The following is a 19,458-nucleotide window of genomic DNA, read 5'->3' as shown; positions in this document are numbered from 1 at the left end:
TATCTGCAATTGTCATGAGAGAAACTTCTAACTTGTACAACTATAGGTGTGCACCTCGCAAAATGAACCAGCTTCAAAATGCGTATAGGAAGGAAATTTAGCTACACATGATATCTAACAATCACAATCTGTGCAGAATCAAATTGCACTTTGATAGGTCATAATGGAAAATATTCATTTTAGAAACCTCTGATATAATGAAATGAAGACCATGAGCTTAAAGATTGATGTCTTAATTTTATATTTTTGAGTTTTCAGTTATATGAAATATTTTAATACTTTAAGATCTATAATTTGTACTGTAATATCTGGAAAGAACAATCAGCTACAGATATTTGAAAATATCTAAACCAGTTTATAAATTAGTTTGAAGCATAACACCACTCTCAATTATTTTAATGTTAACAATAGAAAATACATTAAATTCACAAAATTCAAATAATATGAAATCATAGATCACACATAAACAACTTTAGGGGCTCAAACAGGTCTTTGAAGGCTTGACTAACATTCATATAGCAGGAGAGATGGCTTTCATGAATAAAAATAGCAATAGTCTATCAAAGGACTCACATTATGAGTGAACTGATTGATGGAAATAGAGGGCAAGGCTTGTGTATATATGCCAGGTGCTCCTGTGTAAGAGTCTTCAACCTCCCAGCAGTAGTTTTTCTACATTTAATTCAAACTAAGAATTCTTAGTAGTCTGCACATAAGAAAGCCATTACATTTTACACAATGGAACTATTACAGCTGCAAATGCAAAAGGTTAAGAATCTCAAGTGGGCCGACCCAATCTCAATCCCAGATTTCTTTGTCAACATTCATACTTCGGTCTTCCCCTAGGAGAGAAAGAATTGTTAAGTACAGTGAAGTCATCTTACTTTGATTGAGAGGAGTAGTTTTCCCACACTTCTCATGTGTGTCTCCATGTAAAGTGACCAATACTGAAATTGTCTATGGTAATCTACACATGCCTAGTTATTTCATCCTCTTGTTTGAGGACAGGCTGTCTCTTTAAATAAAATGAGGACAAGGGAATTGTCGATGCAAACAAAAATACTGCGATCTTTCTCCAGTAGTGTCTTGATGTGAATTAATTTGGCGGAGAGCTTGGGGAATGATAGGGGAAAAAAATCCTGCCTCAAAGATCTTGAGGATTGTTATGATTAAATTAAAATAAATTTTTAGAATGTTACCTGGGTTTCAGCACCTAAGTTACAGAGAAAGGTTGATCAAGTTGGGTCTTCATTCTTCGGAGCGTAGAAGGTTGAGGGGGGACTTGATAGAGATATTTAAAATTATGAGGGGGATAGATAGGGTTGACATGGATAGGCTTTTTCCATTGAGAGTGGGGGAGATTCAAACAAGAGGACATGAGTTGAGAGTTAGGGGGTAAAAGTTTAGGGGTAACATGAGGGCGAACTTCTTTACTCAGAGAGTGGTAGCTGTGTGGAATGAGCTTCCAGCAGAAGTGGTAGAGGCAGGTTTGATATTGTCAGTTAAAGTTAAATTGGACAGCTATATGGACAGGAAAGGAATGGAGGGTTATGGGCTGAGTGCAGGTCGGTGGGACTAGGTGAGAGTAAGAGTTCGGCACGGACTAGAAGGGCCGAGATGGCCTGTTTCCATGCTGTAATTGTTATATGGTTATATGGTTATAAACACACTTCTAATTATTAATCATGCCAGGACCCATGCTTGAAATATAAAACAACAGTCAAAAACAAAATCTCTTAATTCTCTAACCTTGATCATGAATCCAGCCCAGTGATGAGTAATGAAAGTCACATGTTCATGGCAATGACAAAGTCACCTGAGAATTCACATCTAATCTACAGAGTGCAATAAGTAAGTGTCTTTGGCTAAAGTGGACCTGGTGCCGTTACAGTGATGAATAGAACTGTCATGTCTCTGTCACTGCCTGCTCTCACGCTCCAGGGTACATTTCAAGGGCTGTGATAAACATTATTAAGCAGAGCCACAGGGGTCGGTGTTGGGACTGCTTCTTTCCATGACCTGGATGATGGAATTGATGGCTTTGTGGCCAGATTTGTGGATGATGCAAAGAAAGGTGGAGAAGCAGTTAGTGTTGAGAAAGCAGCGAGTCTGCCAAATGACTTAGACAGACTAGGAGAATGGGCAAAGAAGTGGCAGATGGAATAGAGTGTAGGGAAGTGTATGGTCATGCACATTGTAGAAGGAAATGGGGAGAAAATTCGGAAATCAGAGGTACAAAGGGACTTGAGTCATTGTGGAGGATTAACTTGCAGGTTGAGTCAGTGGTAAGGAAGGCAAATGCAATGTTAGCATTCATTTCAAGAGGACTTAAATTTAAGAGCAATGATGTAATGTTGAGGCTTCATTAGGCATTGGTCAGACTGCACTTGGGCCCTATATTTAAGAAAACGTATGTTGGCATTGGAGAGGGTCCAGAGGAGGTTCAGGAAAATGAACCTAGGAATGAAAGGGTTAATGTTTGAGGAGCATTTAATGGTTCTGGGTCTGTACTCACTGGATTGGGCGGGGGGGGGGAGGTCTCATTAAAATCTATCAAATATTGAAAGGCTTAAGAGTGCTTGTGGAGAGGACGTTTCTTATAGTAGGGGAGTCCAGGACCAGAGGAAATAGCCTCAGAATAGAAGGATGTCCCTTTAGAACAGAGATGAAAAGGACTTTTTTTTTTAAAGCCAGAGGGTGGCAAATCTGTGGAATTCATTGCCACAGACAGCTGTCAAAGCCAAGTTATTGGGTATATTTAAAGTGGAGGTTGATAGGTTCTTGATTAGTAAGGGCATCAAAGTTTATGGGCAAAAGGCAGGAGAATGGGTTTGAGAAAGATAATAGATCAGCCATGATGGAATGGCAGAGCAGACTTAATGGACCAAGTGGCCAATTTCTGCACCTATGGCATATGATCCTATTGGCTAATGGCTCCTGCTATCACTCTACACACAATTTCTTGGAGTAGCAGGGTACTTAATGCAAAATGATAATAATTTGGTGTGTTTGTGAAGTATAAAATTAAGGAGATGCTTATGCCTTGGTGCTCAAAGATCAATATGCCCAAGACTAAAGTTAATTTAAAAAGATTCTGTCAGATAAAGGACTTAAAAGTAGCAAATTCAGGTATGTTCACTGTTCAAATTTTCACACAGCTATACCCAAAAGCCTTAAATCTTTTTGCATTAAAACAATGTAACTCAAGAAAATGCCACTGTCCAGCTAATGAGTGTAGAAAACAACACAAATTTCAAAAAAATGGCAATTTTTATGAATTACATAAAAATTAAGGTCTCAAAAGACCACAAGATATAGGAACAGAATTGGACCATTTGGCCCATCAAGTCTGCTCCATCATTCCATCATTATCCCTTTCAACCTTTCTTGCCTTTTCCCCATAACAGTGATGCCTTTTCTCAGGAAAGTTTATTTTGCAAATAGTGCCTAAAAAGCTCAAAATTAATTGCAATGTTTAAATATGCAATGTTTTGCATTTTTATAAATTAAAAGAATCATCTAATTTGTCATCATCTGTGTCTTAGCTATTGTCTGGGAAAAAGTCACGGACACAAGCTTCCACCCAGTGATCATAGTCCTACAGATTATACACGTTAAGGTAATTTTACGTGCTCAAGTATTCTGTGCTAGAATTAAATGAAGGATCTTTCCTCATGAGCATTCAGAGATAGTGGCAACTATTTGTGTTTGGTTAATATCTTCTATAAGTGGTATACACTGGCTCAAACCCAAGGACACACTGTGATATTAAACCGCCCCTTAATCTGACTGTTCTGTATCTAACTCACAGCAGAATGCCAAATTAGCACCAAATGATGATGACAGCCATGCTCACTCAAAACTAGAATGGTTTTACCAAAATATATTATAAGCAAGTCAGCAGTGACTTTCAGTTCACCAGTCTGGCCTGGATTGGGTGCAAAATCACAGATATGAAAGGCTACTTGCTCATCAACTGGAACATTTAGCAGACAGCAAAGAATTTACATGTACAAACTAATAAAAAGGATTTTGTATATATGTGATAACATATTATAATTTTTTGTAGTTGTACTACTTTCCTTGACATTCAAGAATGTTTGCAAACTGTTCCATTACAGACTAAAAAAAACCCACTGACATAAATATAAGAACATAGCTTTTGCAGTTAAAAATTTGAAATTGCCCAAACTCCAAAGTAGCAATGAACGTTAATTCATAGCTATATAAAGAATGCAAAAAATATATAGATTTTTTTCCACAGTATCTTGATGCAAGAACAATGTCACGATCCAACCATTTAGCTGATCTGGGGAAATTACAATGTGTTTTTAATGACACTTCCTGCAGACATTCCAAATGACATAAGATGCTTTGCTGTTATTTTTTTAAGCTCGTTTGATTAATGGAGTCTGTGACATTATTCCATCTTCATGTGATCACATTCTGTAGGCTGTTGTAACAGTTTGCTCAAAAATATATTTCTCCCGCAAACCCCGCTCTTACCAAAGGAGACAGCTGACGCTTGCCACGGTATAAATACATCATCATAGATAGTCTTTAAAATGAGCATTGAATGTAAATATGTACAGGGCTATTCAACTACCGTTGCATCCCAACTGATCCGCATCTTAGGTTCACCTGTGTAAACCACAAACTTTACAGCAGAAGTCACTGGTTAGATATCAGGACCAGGAACCACAATTACAATTCTTCAAAACTGAGGGATGCAGAGGGCAACTTTTACGGATGAAAACAGCTCAGCACAGAACAAGGATGAACACTGAGACGTTCCTGGGCTGTGTGTGGTTTCAATCCACACCAGGTGACAAATTGATCAACCAAACAGTTGGAGCAACATTGCATTTCGTGACATCTGAAATAAGCATTCATACCGTTTTAAAAATAGAGGAAAACAGTTATATGTTACAGATGCACTAACGAGTACCTTTGCACAAACAGCACAACAGAACATCAAGGAAATACAGTGTTTACAATGTTATCAGCAAGGCTTCTACACAGACCTGTGTGCTTGACATACAAATCCTACTTTTGCCTATATGAAAAGATTAGTTTGAAACAAAACAATAATTGCTTGTGAACTTTTAAGCCTACAATAATTATTGACAAGTTTTTAGGATTGGTACACTTCATTAAAAATTGCTTTGGCAACTTTATCAAATAAGATAACTTTATCAATTTGATATCTTAAATAATTCAAAAATAATTTATATTTCCTATATGCGTCTTATGTGTACTGCCATCTTAAACAAAGTTTACAGTAATGACTGTGTTATGGATTAGCATGGCAATGCTGTAACATAGCAGGAGTTGACTATTCAGTCCCTCAACCCTACTTTGCCATTCAATATGATCGTGGCTGATCCTGTATCTCAATACTATACTTCAGCTCTCTTCCCATATCCCTTGATAGCTAGCAAGGGAAAATTCACCACATGATATAATATTTTATTCAGCAGATTATCAAGGTCACAGTCTCAATGTCTGGGTCAGTAATAGTCTTATTAGTACTTAATAGCCCAAATCAAACATCTCCTGAGGCAAATTTTTTTTATTACAGAGTGCTTGGACTATTAACAAATTGTTAGGATTTCCCTCTGCCCCAGTTGGTCTGAATAATAATTTGGAGAGATATATTTAAAAATTATAACTGAATTTATAACTTAAGTCTTATAATCTATTAAAAATATGCTTGGACTCTTCCAATTTTGTGTTTTATATTTTTCGCTCTTTTTTGTTCTTTGTACGATGCGGCTTTTTTGCGCATGGGGGAGAGGAGGTCTTTGAACGTGTCCCATGATTTTCTTTGTTTCGTGGCTATCTACGGGGAAGACAAATCTCAGGGTTGTATACTATGTACATATTCATATAATAAATGTACTTTGAATCCTTGATTTTTTAAATATGGATTAATTTTACTCTCTATTTTTAACTTTTACTTCATTAACTTTAAAGGTGTCTATGTGGACAAAACAATCAGAAATCCGGGCACAATCTCATCTCCTGTGTAGCTTGTGACCTGTCTGATTTTGGTTTGATCGTGACAATCCCAAAAATATCTTCCACAGAATCATGGTGAATACAAATAAGGACATCATTCCAACTGGACTCATTTCTTAATAAATGCTACTTCTAGTATAAGAAAGCAAACAACCACAATAAAAGGCAGTGGAAATAACATCATCTGATGATAAATGGCAATGAAAGTACCTCAAAATGTGATTTTAATTCAAGTGGCTCATCAAACCACAAGTAAACAAAAAATAAATCACAATGATGTGAAAAAAGCAAATCCCATTTAGTTATACTTCAAAGAGGCTGATGAATGATACAAAATGGTACACAGTAATTCATGTAAACACAATTTAAAACATGCTGAATATATTTTACTTAGCTACTCAAATCCATGTCAGGGCATTTAATCTGGGAATAAAGTACAGGAGATAGGATACATAAATATTTTCTGTCCTTCCATTTCATCCAGCATCATTTGCTCCCAAACCAGGTTTGGGATAATGATCTTATGGATTATCTTTATTTGTCACACATACATCGAATGTGTTTTTTTTTTGTGTCAAATCAAATCAGTGAGGATTGTGCTGGGAAGCCTGCAAATAGTAAAACCCAATCATATATTAAGGCTGCAGCAACTTCCCTGTGGAAAATAATCCTGAGAGACTGTGTGAGGAGACACACCGACTTGGCAAGCCGAGGCCAGGCAGACAACTTATTAATTAGTTCCATGCCACGTTCTACTGCTCTACTGTGGAAAAGATCCAGGCCAAATATGCTCAGCCACCTATTCGCTCCAGATAATTGCCCTTGAATGGACAGAAGTACCAAAGTTACCCAGCTTCAGTATTTATTGTTTACTCAGCTCATTTCAAACGTCATTCTTAATTTGAGATGGGAATGAGATGTGCAATATAAAAGCAGGTGAGTTTTCATTTAGACAAAGACTCATGAGACAGGAGACAAAAGCTTCTCTTTTATCTTACCTTCACCCCTGCCAGCATTCCTGTTGTAGATACACTAAAATCAAGGTAGGCCAAAGTGTCGGGGTTTGAGGGTTTGTAAATTTGGGAAGGCCGTCTCTTTGGCAAATCATCTGAAAGGAAATTAATGCATTTAAGGATACAAATGAACCTTTACTTAGATGCAGACTATGGGTAAACTTATCACCAAGCTTTTGAACATTTGAAAATGCCAAATTTATGTTAATTTTTTTTGAGCATTATGAAAATCATGCTCTCCGAAACACAATAGACTGCCTTGTTAATCCTGTACATGGTAACGTGTACATCTTGAGTCACGTCACCAAAGCCAATCGAGAGAAAGCTGCTAGCATCAGGCGGGAGCCACGCAGCCTGAACAGCCACACGGCCCGTTTCTACAACAGCTTCTAACCTGAAAACACTTAACATTACCTCGGACTCCGTTCCTGCTTCTTTCCCTCAACTAGCAGTAACGCCATTATATTGTGTTTATTTTGTCGAGTTAAGTCATGTATAATTGAAGCTTGTCACGTTTGCAGCATACTGTGATCCTGCTACAAAAAGCTCATTTCCATGGCATGCACACCCTGTGTAAACATGCACACGACAATGAACTTGAATTCATCTGTGGCATTAATAGAAACACAAAAACATTACTGAAGTAACAGAAGTAGGCCATTCAACACAAATATGGCTAATTCTCTAATATCAACACTATATTGTGACTACCATAAGAGGATTAAAATCAGGCCATTTGGCCCATCATGTCTGCTGTGCCATTTAATCAAGGCTGATCAATTCTCCCTCTCAGCCCCAATCTTTTGCCTTCTCCCTGTATCTTTTCATGCCCTGACTAATCTGCTTTAAGTGTACCCAATAATTTGTTCTCTACTGCCTCCATGGCAACGAATTCCACCAACTACCCTCCATGACCAACTGCTGACTCTTGCATCCAAAACCTATCTACCTCCTTCTTAAATATATTCACTAGGATGGCCTCCTCCATCTTCTGGGGCAAGGAATTCTACAGGTTTAACATCATCTCAGTGAGGAAATTTCACCTCATCTCATTCCTAAATGACTCATCCATAAAACCGTGACTCTTCATTCTAAACACACATCCTGCAGAAATAGTCTCCTTGCATCGAGTCTGTTTAACCCTGTCAGGATGACATATTTGTCAAAGAAATCTTCTCTCAACCTTCTAACCTATTCAAAGACTAGTCGACTGATTGTTTCTCATGTAATAGTCCTGCATCCTCCAGGAGTCATTCAGTTGAATCTTTGCTATGAGAACTATATCTTTTCTTCACCAAGGGAACCAAAATTGCTCATGATATTCCAGTGTGGTCTCACCGAGGCCATATATATCTGCAGCATGACTCCCCTATATCAAAACCTCGTGCAATATAGACCAAACCTATCATTTGCCTTCTTAACTTTTTGTTGCAGTTCAAACTTGCATAGGGAAGTTCAAACTCAGAGGCATTTTTAAAAGTACACAATGACAAGTAGTTTTACGTTAGCAGGAAGATCAGTTGCCAGAAAATAAAATTTAACGTAGTTATTAAAAGAGCCAGAAGGGGAATAAGTCACTACATTAAAAAAAAAGTACAGTTTGAAAGGGTTGCAGAAGCAGATTAGAAAGGTGGCCTTCAAATGAGATATGGCATAGCTGAGCTGTGATTACGAGACTAATATTCTAAGGTCTGGACCACTGATCTGTGAATACAACTTCAAATCTGGCTGGGGGAGCTTCAAATTCATTCAACACATTCAAATAATTAAAATTCAAGGATTTGTAAAGGTGACCACAAAACTATCATTGGGTCAATGTGCTTCACCACTTCTCTTCAGGGAAGGAAGTCTGTTGGACAAACCTCGATAAAAACATGATAAGGAAATATTTGAAGGGACAGTGGAGTGAAACTAATGGGATAAACATTTCACAGAAGTCATAGAGTTAGATCTTGGAAACAGTCCCCTCAGACTAAATCACTCATACTAACCAAGGTGCCTACCAGAGCTAGCCTCATGTCCCGAAGTTGGGCCCATACACCTCTAAACATTTCCTATCCATCCAAATGTCTTTTGAATGTTATCATTGCACTTGCCTCTACCACTATCTCAGGCAGCGTTCTGCATAAACCCACCACTCACTATCTGAACACATGCCCCTCGGGTCCTCTTTCAATCTTCCCTCTCCGACCTTAAACCTACCTCTTCAGTCTTAGGCTTGCCTACTTTGAGAAATTGACCCTGACAGTCCACCCTACCTATGTCCCTCATTTTATTGACCTCCGTAAGGTCACCCCTCAGCCCCATTTGCTCTTGGAGAATAGTCCCAGCCAACATAGTCTCTCCTTACAGCGCAAGCCTTCCAGCTTCAGAAACACCCTGTAACATTTCTTTCCTTAGCTCAGTCACATCTTTTCTACAGCATGGCGACCAGAACTGCACACAATACTCCAAGTAAGGTCTGAATGTATTGTGTAGAGGTAACACGAAGTCATAACTCTTTTGTTCACCCCCACAATTGCTTTGGGCAAGCTTGCCCAAAGCCTTTTTCACCACCCTATCTACCTGTTTTACCACTTTCAGAGAACTATGTACTTGTAACCCTTGACAACACTCCCCAAGGCCCTACCAATTACAATGTGTATCCCATAATGCTTTGCTTCACCATTATGAGTTAAATTCCATTTGCCATTCCTTTGCCCAGTTATCCAGGTGTTGTAAATCCTGTTGTAACCGTAGACAACCTTCACCACCGTTCACTAAAGCATCAAGTTTGGTGACATCCTTAAACTTATTAATCATGCCACCTACATTCTCATCCAAGTGGTTAATGGATATGACCCATGAAGCACTGATCCCTGCAGCGCTTTACTGGTCGCAGGCCTTCAGTCTGAAAAATTACCCTCTACTACTATCTTCTGACCTCTACAGCAAGACAACCGATGATTTAAAAGTATTTTTTATTTTAGAGATACACTGCAGAACAGGCCCTTCTGGCCAGCTGAGCGGCACCACCCGGCAGTCCACCAATTTCAGCCCAGCCGAACCACCGGACAATTCACAACAGCCAATTAACCTACTAACCGGAATGTCTTTGGACATGGGAGGAAGCTGGAGCACCCAGAGGAAACCCAAGCACACACAGGAAGAACGCACAAACTTACTTACTTTGTCACCTTTTCACAAACAATCTGACAAAGGGTCTCGGCCTGAAACGTCGACTGTACCTCTTCCTATAGATGCTGCCTGGCCTGCTGTGTTCCACCAGCATTTTGTGTGTGTTGACATTTGTCACACAGAAGGCTGGACTGTTTATTCCCCTCCATAAATACTGCCTGGCCTGCTGAGTTCCTCCAGCGTTTAGTGTGTATTTCTCTGCATTTCCAGCATCTGCAGAATCTCTTTCGTTCATCACATTTGACAGACATGATTTCCGATACACAAAACCATGCTGACTCTCCCTAATCAGCCCTCACCTTTTCAAATTCAAGGAAACCATGTCTCTTGCAGTTACTGGAGTTCTTTCCAGTAACTTCAAAATCAGAATCAGGTTTATTATCACCAGCATTTGACATGAAATTTAACTTAGCAGCAGCAGTTCAAAGCAATGCATAATCTAGCAGTGAGAAAAAAATAATTATAAATAAAATTTACAAAACAGTAATAATAAATGAACAAGTAAATCAATTACGTATATTGAATAGATTTAAAAAAACATGCAAAAACAGAAATACAGTATATTTTAAAAAAAGTGAGGTAGTGTCCAAAGATTCAATGTCCATTTAAGAATCAGATGGCAGAGGGGAAGAAGCTGTTCCTGAATCACTGAATGTGTGCCTTCAGGCTTCTGTATCGCCTTCCTGATGGTAACAGTGAGAAAAGTGCATGCCCTGGGTGCTGGAGGTCCTTAATAATAAATGCTGTCTTTCTGAGACACAACACCCTGAAGATGTCCTGGGTACTTTGTAGGCAAGTACCCAAGATGCAGCTGACTAGATTTACAACCTTCTGCAGCTTCTTTCGGTCCTGTGCAGTAGCCCCTCCACACCAGACAGTGACGCAGCCTGTCAGAATGTTCTCCACGGCACAACTATAGAAATTTCTGAGTGTATTTGTTGACATGCCAAATCCCTAATAAAGTATAGCCGCTGTCTTGCCTTCTTTATAACTACTTCGATATGTTGGGACCAGGTTAGATCCTCAGAGATCTGGACACCCAGGAACTTAAAGCTGCTCACTCTCTCCACTTCTGATCCCTCTATGAGGATTGGTATGTGTTCCTTCGTCTTACCCTTCCTGAAGTCCACAATCAGCTCTTTCATCTTACTGACGTTGAGTGCCAGGTTATTACTGCGGCACCACTCCACAGGTTGGCTTATCTCACTCCTGTACACCCACTTGTCACCACCTGCGATTCTACCAATAATGGTTGTATCGTCAGCAAATTTATAGATAGTATTTGAGCTATGCCTAGCCACACAGTCATGTGTATACAGAGAGTAGAGCATTGGGCTAAGCACAAACCCCTGAGGTGCGCCAGTGTTGATAGTCAGCAAGGAGGACGTGTTATCACCAATCTGCACAGATTGTAGTTAGGAAGTTGAGGATCCAATTGCAGAAGGAGGTACAGAGGCCCAGGTTCTGCAAATTATCAATCAGGATTGTGGGAATGATGGTATTAAATGCTGAGCTATAGTCGATGAACAGCATCCTGACATTGGTGTTTGTGTTCTCCAGGTGGTCTAAAAACATGTAACGAGCCATTGAGATTGCGCCTGCCGTTGACCTACTGTGGCATTAGGCAAATTGCAATGGGTACAGTTCCTTGCTGAGGCAGGAGTTCGATCTAGTCATGACCGAAACATTTCATCACTGTCCAGATAGAGAAGCTTTGCTGCCATTCATGCTATGGGGTTTCGCTTTGCAGGAGAAATGTCTTAGTTGCCGTGCATCTGATGCCGCCTCCAACCTCGTTTGAAATTCTCTCTTCGCCCTTGAAATAGCCCTCCGCAAATCCTACCTGGTTATCTGGTACAGGCCTGGAGTGCCAGACTCGAATGCCACAGATCCAGCCTTCAGCAGACGATGCACCTCCTGGTTCATCCACATCTTTTGGTTTGGGAACGTACAGCAAGTCTTTGTGGGCACACACTCATTTACATAGGTCAGTAACAACTGCAGCATACTTGTCCAGGTTCAAAGATGAATCCCTGAATACAGTCCAGTCCACCGATTCAAAGCAGTCCTGTAGGCACTCCTGTGCTTCCCTTGTCCATACCTTCTTGGTCCTCACTGCTGGTGCTGCAGTCTTCAGTCTCTGCCTATACTCAGGTAGTGGATGTACAGCCAGGTGATCAGAATTCCTTAAGTGAGGGCATGGAATAGCACGGTAGGCATTCTTGATGGTGGTCAGTGTGTTGTTTCCTCTGGTATTGCAAGTAATCTGTTGATGGTAGTTGCTTAGTGATTTTTTCAGGCTGGCCTGGTTAAACTATCCCAAAACGATGGTAAAGGCGTTAGGGTGTGCTATTTTGTGCATGTTGATCCCATTGCTCAGATCATCTAAAGCCTGATTGACATTGGCCTGAGGTGGAATGTATACTGCTACCAAAATGACCCCGGAGAATTCGCATGGTAGGTAAAAAGGATGGCACTTAACTGCTAGATATTCCAGGTCTGGTGAGCAGAATTGGGACAGCATTGATATATTTGTGCACCAAGAAGAGTTGATCATAAGGCATACTCCTCCATCTCTGCTTCTGAGAGACTCTATAGATCTATCATGACGGTGTGGAGTAAACCCGTCGATCTGATTCGCTGCATCCAGTATGGAAGGGGTTAACCAGGATTCCATGAAACAAAGGACACACGTGGTCCTAATGTCCCTCTGATTCAGCACTCTAGCTCGGAGATTATCAATCTTATTCACCAGAGACTGCACGTTCACCAGCAAGATAGTCGGTACAGGGAGTTTAAAACGCTGTTTCCTTAAATGCACTTGTAATCCTGATCTACACCCGCGCTTCCTCCGAGGTGCCCTACGTGGGCACTTCCTACCATAATTGGTGTTCTCTCCGTCGGTTTTGAGCGGCGATAGTTGTTTAAGCGCATTAAGACATCTTTGTTGAGGTGTACTGACCTTGCAAGCAGTTGTGCTTTTCAGCCAAAAAGGGAATATTTAATCATATCCATTGAGAGTATTGCTGCTGCTCGAGTCGCGCCTAGGCCCCCCAGAATTTCCCCACCACTGGTGAAATAAAAAGTTGTATGATGTTGTGAACTGGAAACCAGTTTCACATCAGCATACTTACACCTAATATTAAATAAACTGGGTGTCGGGGTGGAGAGACATCCCTACCAATGGAGGTGTAAGGTGCTCTTTCCTCCTGCTAGCCTGCAAGTCACCCTTGGGCAAGGTGCAGCACCTGCTTAGCCTCCCCCCCACCCCCCCACCCGATCAGGATCACGTGAAGACATGGAAGCAGGTGGTGGAGGGTCGTACGAGCAGCTGGCGCATATCACAAATCCTGGTTATGCGACCACTCTGGAAGAATTCATAACGGCTGGGGCCACCCGTTTTGTAAAGACACTGTGCAGAAGAAGGCAATGGCACACCACTTCTGTGGAAAAATTTGCCTAGAAAATCCCTGATCACGTAAAGATGATACGATATGGCACATAACAAAGAATGATTAAATTAATGACTAATTAACATAAAATGACTATGTCTCCTATGGATTGGCTATGGGGTGGCACAGTAGCGCAGTGGTTAGCCCAAACAACAGGAATTCTGCAGATGCTGGAAATTCAAGCAACACACATCAAAGTTGCTGGTGAACGCAGCAGGCCAAGCAGCATCTGTAGGAAGAGGTGCAGTCGACGTTTCAGGCCGAGACCCTTCGTCAGGACTAACTGAAGGAAGAGTGAGTAAGGGATTTGAAAGCTGGAGGGGGAGGGGGAGATGCAAAATGATAGGAGAAGACAGGAGGGGGAAGGATAGAGCCGAGAGCTGGACAGGTGATAGGCAAAAGGGGATACGAGAGGATCATGGGACAGGAGGTCCGGGAAGAAAGACAGTGGGGGGGGGGGTGACCCAGAGGATGGGCAAGAGGTATATTCAGAGGGACAGAGGGAGAAAAAGGAGAGTGAGAGAAAGAATGTGTGCATAAAAATGAGTAACAGATGGGGTACGAGGGGGAGGTGGGGCCTTAGCGGAAGTTAGAGAAGTCGATGTTCATGCCATCAGGTTGGAGGCTACCCAGACGGAATATAAGGTGTTGTTCCTCCAACCTGAGTGTGGCTTCATCTTTACAGTAGAGGAGGCCGTGGATAGACAAGTCAGAATGGGAATGAGATGTGGAATTAAAATGTGTGGCCACTGGGAGATCCTGCTTTCTCTGACGGACAGAGCGTAGATGTTCAGCAAAGCAGTCTCCCAGTCTGCGTCGGGTCTCACCAATATATAAAAGGCCACATCGGGAGCACCGGACGCAGTATATCAGACCAGTCAACTCACAGGTGAAGTGATGCCTCACCTGGAAGGACTGTTTGGGGCCCTGAATGGTGGTAAGGGAGGAAGTGTAAGGGCATGTGTAGCACTTGTTCCGCTTACACGGATAAGTGCCAGGAGGGAGATCAGTGGGGAGGGATGGGGGGGACGAATGGATGAGGGAGTTGTGTAGGGAGTGATCCCTGCGGAATGCAGAGAGAGGGGGGGAGGGAAAGATGTGCTTAGTGGTGGGATCCCGTTGGAGGTGGCGGAAGTGGTTAGCCCAATGCTTTTCAGTACCGGTGACCCGGGTTCAATTCCCGCTGCAGTCTGTAAGGAGCATGTACCTTCTCCCCGTGACTGTATGGGTTTCCTCTGGGTGCTCCGGTTTCCTCTTCAGACCCTGGATGCACTGTTTGGTCAGTTAACTGGTCATTGTAAATATTGTCCTGTGATTAGGCTGGGATTAAATTGGGGGATTGCTGGGCAGCACGTCTCAAAGAACCAGAAGGGCCTATTCCGTGCTGTATCTCAATAAATAAATTAGGAAAAATGTAACTCCTTGTGATGCTTGCCTAACAGGTTAGTCAGCTTTGAAATTTCTCTTGCACGTAAGTAAACTCTGACCCGTTGTTATTTTATTACCTTAATTCAGGGGTTCCCAGCCTTGTTTTTATGCCATGGACCCCTATCATTAAGGGAGGGGACCGTGGACACTAGGTTGGGAACCCCAGCCTTAATTGAAACAAGTGAGAATAATTTCAAAATTAAAACTTTGCTGTACAATTATGAAAACACCATCCCAGTGTGGTGCTGAGTGTACCAGAATGGTACTGTTTTAACCCTGTTTTGCAGTTTCTTTCCCTTGCTGATATACAAAGAGCTAAAAGAGATTTATTTCTTGTTATTGGCGATGTCAGGATCCAAATGTTATAAATATAAACAAGCTATTGCTATTCATCCACTCCTAGTACCATGCCTTTAAAGTCTTTACATAATGAACCATGAGAAAACATCTTCAGACTGTTGAAGAGTCTCAATCCTCTTTTAAAGTCAACAGATAATGGGAACGTTCAGTATCAGTGAGGATGGTGCACTATTAAGCTGCAAGGAACCATCATAAGCAATTTCTGTTAAAGCTGATAAAGTAGGGCAATTGTCAACTTGCACTGTTTGTTGAAAGAAAATACACAAAGCCGTGATGTACAAATCTGGAATCTGTACAATAAGCCACTGACTGTCCAATTTGTTTAAGGAATAGGACAGACTTACTTGTTTTGCTTTTTCTCCCCTCAAGAAAAATGATCTTTTTGATTGACACCACATCAACGCTGGCAGTAAACAGTGCATTTAGTTCAAACACAATCTTTACACTCTGCATTGGATAATCACCGAGTACAACCAACCTAGTTCATCTGATTGTCTTCACCAATAAACCATAGTTTGAAAGCTAAAGAACCGGAAAGGGGCAAGGTGCACATTTCACTGATGTCCCAGTACGCTGCCTTGCTGAGCACACAAGGACATACAGGTAATAAACAGGTTGAGTAGACCGCGTAATAACTAAAACATGACCCAATCCACCATCCAGGATTATGGAACTCCATAGTTCCCCCATCCTTCCCCTGCAGTTTGGGAGCCATACTTTCCCGTATTCAGCCTGGAACTTGGAGTAACTTGGCCTTACTTTCCCAGACTCCAATGGTAGAGTGAGTTGATCTTCCTCACCCTAGAGGCCATCCGTAATTGGTCAGACTCTGAGCTGCTTCTCCAGCTACTGCAGGGGCCCTGTTCCCAAAATATTCCATTGCACTGCGGGTTTTAGGCTTTGGGGTGACCAACAGAAACATATAAAAAGCTTTGAAATGTGTAGAAGTTCAATAATTGGGGCCGGTATCCCTGATGAAATCCCCATCCTCAGCTCACTGGTGAAGAGCGGTGAGTCCAGCTGTAGAGTGAGTGGATCCGATAGGCGAGGTACCTTCAGCCTGCTGTGATTGTTCGTCTGAACACAGGGGTCTGAGTTGTGCCCAGGCCCACATAGCCAATTCCTGTAAACATTCAGTATGTGCTGAAATTATATATCTTTTTTCTTCCGTACAGTACAGGAGACCATTCAGCCCATTGAGTCCATGACAACCCTTGGGGAATTTCTATCAATCCCACTCCCCCACTATTCCCTTTAACATATTCTCCCCACAATCCCATCAACATCCACCACCTACACTGGGGGTAATTCACAATGGCCAACTAATCTAAAAACACATCCTTGGGACATGGGAGGAAACTGGAGTACTCCGGGGGAAACCCATACAGTCATGGGCAGATCATGCAAACTCCGCGCAGACAGCACTGCAGTGAGTCTGGGTCGCTGAAGCTGGGAGGCAACAGTTCTAGTAGCTGCTCCGCTGTATATACCTCCACCAATGTCAGAATTAACAGTACACCAGAAACTGTTTAAACATTGAACAGCTTAAACAAACCTAAATTTCCCTGAAAAACATGCAATCGAAGAATTATTTTTAAAGGTATTGAAAATAAATCCTCAGACTCTGAATTTATAGTCAAATATACAGTATTTAATGAAATGTTGAGCTTATCTTAATGCTCAGAATAATATGAGGGTTCACTGACCAAGGCCTTGTTTAATTACAATTTAAACACTGCATTTACCTAGAACTGCTTAAAATGCATCACTGAACACTCATGCAATATTAATTGGACTTCCCATCATAGAAACCCATAACAACCAGGTTAATAAGTTGAAAGTGACCTACCAAACGCGGAACAGAGTGCATTTTTCTCATTTGCACTTAGTTTCTGAAGTCACATTTCCTACCTGTGTCTAGAACAGGAGGCCACGTTCTTACATCAACAGCTGCCCCTGCTTCTCTCGATCTTAGAAGTTTGACAATCAATTGTGACGTCATAATGCATGCTGACCGGCTGACCTGTAAAACAATGGCACTCTTCAGTAAGTGATAGACAGAGAATACCAAGCCTAATCAGCTCGGTCTTTTGAGGGTGCTTTAACTTAGAAAGTATCCAAACATAAAACCCTTGATCATTGCAATAAAATGTGATTGATATTACTTTAATGCATTGTTTGAAGAGATTGAGCCTCAGGACGTAAGCATTCTTAAAAGCATAACAGTTTTGCATCTCCCGGGTGCTTCAACCTTGACGTAACTGATAAGTCACGGGCAATCTATGACTCAGCAACATCTGTGTTGAGAAGCAGTAGCAGAAACACATAAGCTAGACTAGAGCGCGTTTCCTTCTCTAAAACACATTGTCAGTCTCTTCTTAAAAACAAATATAGTCAGACACATACCATAGATGTATTCCAAAAACAAAAATACTCAAAAGGCAAATTAGTATAACGGTGGCTGACAAGGGAAGTCAAAGCTAATACAAAAGCAAAAGAGAGGGCGTACAACAAGGCAAAAATCAGCGGGAAGACAGAGGATTGGGAAGCTTTTAAAAACCTACTGTGAACAACTAAAAGGATCATTAGGAGGGAAAAGATTAAATTTGAAAGCAAGCTAGCAAACAATATCAAAGTGGATAGTAAAAGTTTTTTCAAGTATGTTAAAAAAATAAAAGAGAGATGAGAGTGGATGTAGACATGCTAGAAAATGAGGCTGGAGAAATAATAATGAGGGAGAAAGAGATGGTAGATGAACTAAACGAGTATTTTGCATCAGTCTTCACTGTAGAAGACACCAGCAGTGTGCCAGATGTTGAAGGTTTGAGGAAGGGAAGTGAGTGCAAATACTATTACAAGGGAGAAGGTGCTCAGAAAGACCTAAAAGTGCTCAAACCACCCCATCTGCCACCAACAATCATTCCACAGTCAAAGTCACATTTCTTCCCCATTCTGATGTTTGGCATGATCACCAATGAACCTTCTGACCATGCCTGCATGCTTTTATGCATTGAGTTGCAGCCACATCATTGGCCAATAAGACATTTGCATTAACGAGCAGGTGTACCTAATAAAGTGGCCACTGAGTGTACAGAACACCAACTTCAGGAGCTTCACTATGATTGTATAATCATTAAAATACATGTTAAGATCCCTACTGGACATTTTCTCTTCTCCCCTCTCCCATCGGGAATAAGATACGAAAGCGTGAAAGCACCTGCCACCAAGTTCAAGCACCGCTCTTATCAGTCTCTTGAATGGCCCTATTATATGATAAGATGGACTCTTCAAATTAAATTTATTAACAGAAGTACATATATTTCACCATATACAACCCTGAGATTAGTTTTCTTGCGGGCATACACAGTAAATCCAATAATCATAATGAAATCAATGAAAGACCACACCAAATGGGCATACAACCAGTGTGCAAAAGACAACAAACTGCAAATACAGAAAGAAAGAAGAACTAATAATAATAAACAACGAAGTGAGGAATAAATATTGAGAAGATGAGATGAAGAGTCCTGGAAAATGAGTCAATAGGTTGTGGGAACATTTCAGTGATAGGGCAGTGAAGTTGAGTGAAGTTATCCCCTTTGGTTCAAGATGCTCTCTTGACCTCACCATCTACCTTGTTACGATCTTTCACTTTGTTTAACTGCACTTTCACTGCATATGTTATTCTTTATTCTCTGTTGTTGTTGTTGTACCTTGTTATATCTCAATGCACTGTGCAATGATTTGATCTGTTTCAACACTATGCAAGACAAGCTTTTCATGTATCTCAGTCTATCTGACAAAAATAAATCAATACCAATTTCAATACCTGGGTTGCTAAATATGTAATGGGTAACTTTAACCTAACCTCTTCGGTTGAGTAGGAAACTAATGTCAGGTGGGAATTAACAATGGACTGAAAAATTAGGTGGATACCTAGTTGGTTCATTAGGATAAAGTTTTCTTGATGTTGCAATAGAGAAAGTTGGTTGAGATCTGATACAGAT

The 19,458-nt window shown here is 41.0% G+C and overlaps 1 protein-coding gene across 4 annotated transcripts in view; it reads right to left on the bottom strand.

The window, feature by feature from the left end:
• The window catches only part of LOC134344498 (disco-interacting protein 2 homolog C), a 664,610-nt gene that overhangs the window by 100,017 nt on the left and 545,135 nt on the right, over positions 1-19,458 (bottom strand). For 3 of the 4 annotated variants that reach the window (XM_063044395.1, XM_063044397.1, XM_063044398.1), the window contains 3 exons: positions 17,363-17,474; positions 7,020-7,129; positions 574-672 (listed from right to left, as the gene is read on the bottom strand). In XM_063044395.1, the coding sequence (XP_062900465.1) occupies positions 574-672; positions 7,020-7,129; positions 17,363-17,474 (321 nt within the window). The remainder of the gene's footprint in view (positions 1-573; positions 673-7,019; positions 7,130-17,362; positions 17,475-19,458) is intronic. The other variant, XM_063044396.1, reaches the window with a different exon arrangement.

Source organism: Mobula hypostoma, chromosome 3 (genome assembly GCF_963921235.1).
Source record: "Mobula hypostoma chromosome 3, sMobHyp1.1, whole genome shotgun sequence".
NCBI classification, from domain to species: domain Eukaryota; kingdom Metazoa; phylum Chordata; class Chondrichthyes; order Myliobatiformes; family Myliobatidae; genus Mobula; species Mobula hypostoma.
This window is presented reverse-complemented; position numbering and strand designations above follow the sequence as displayed.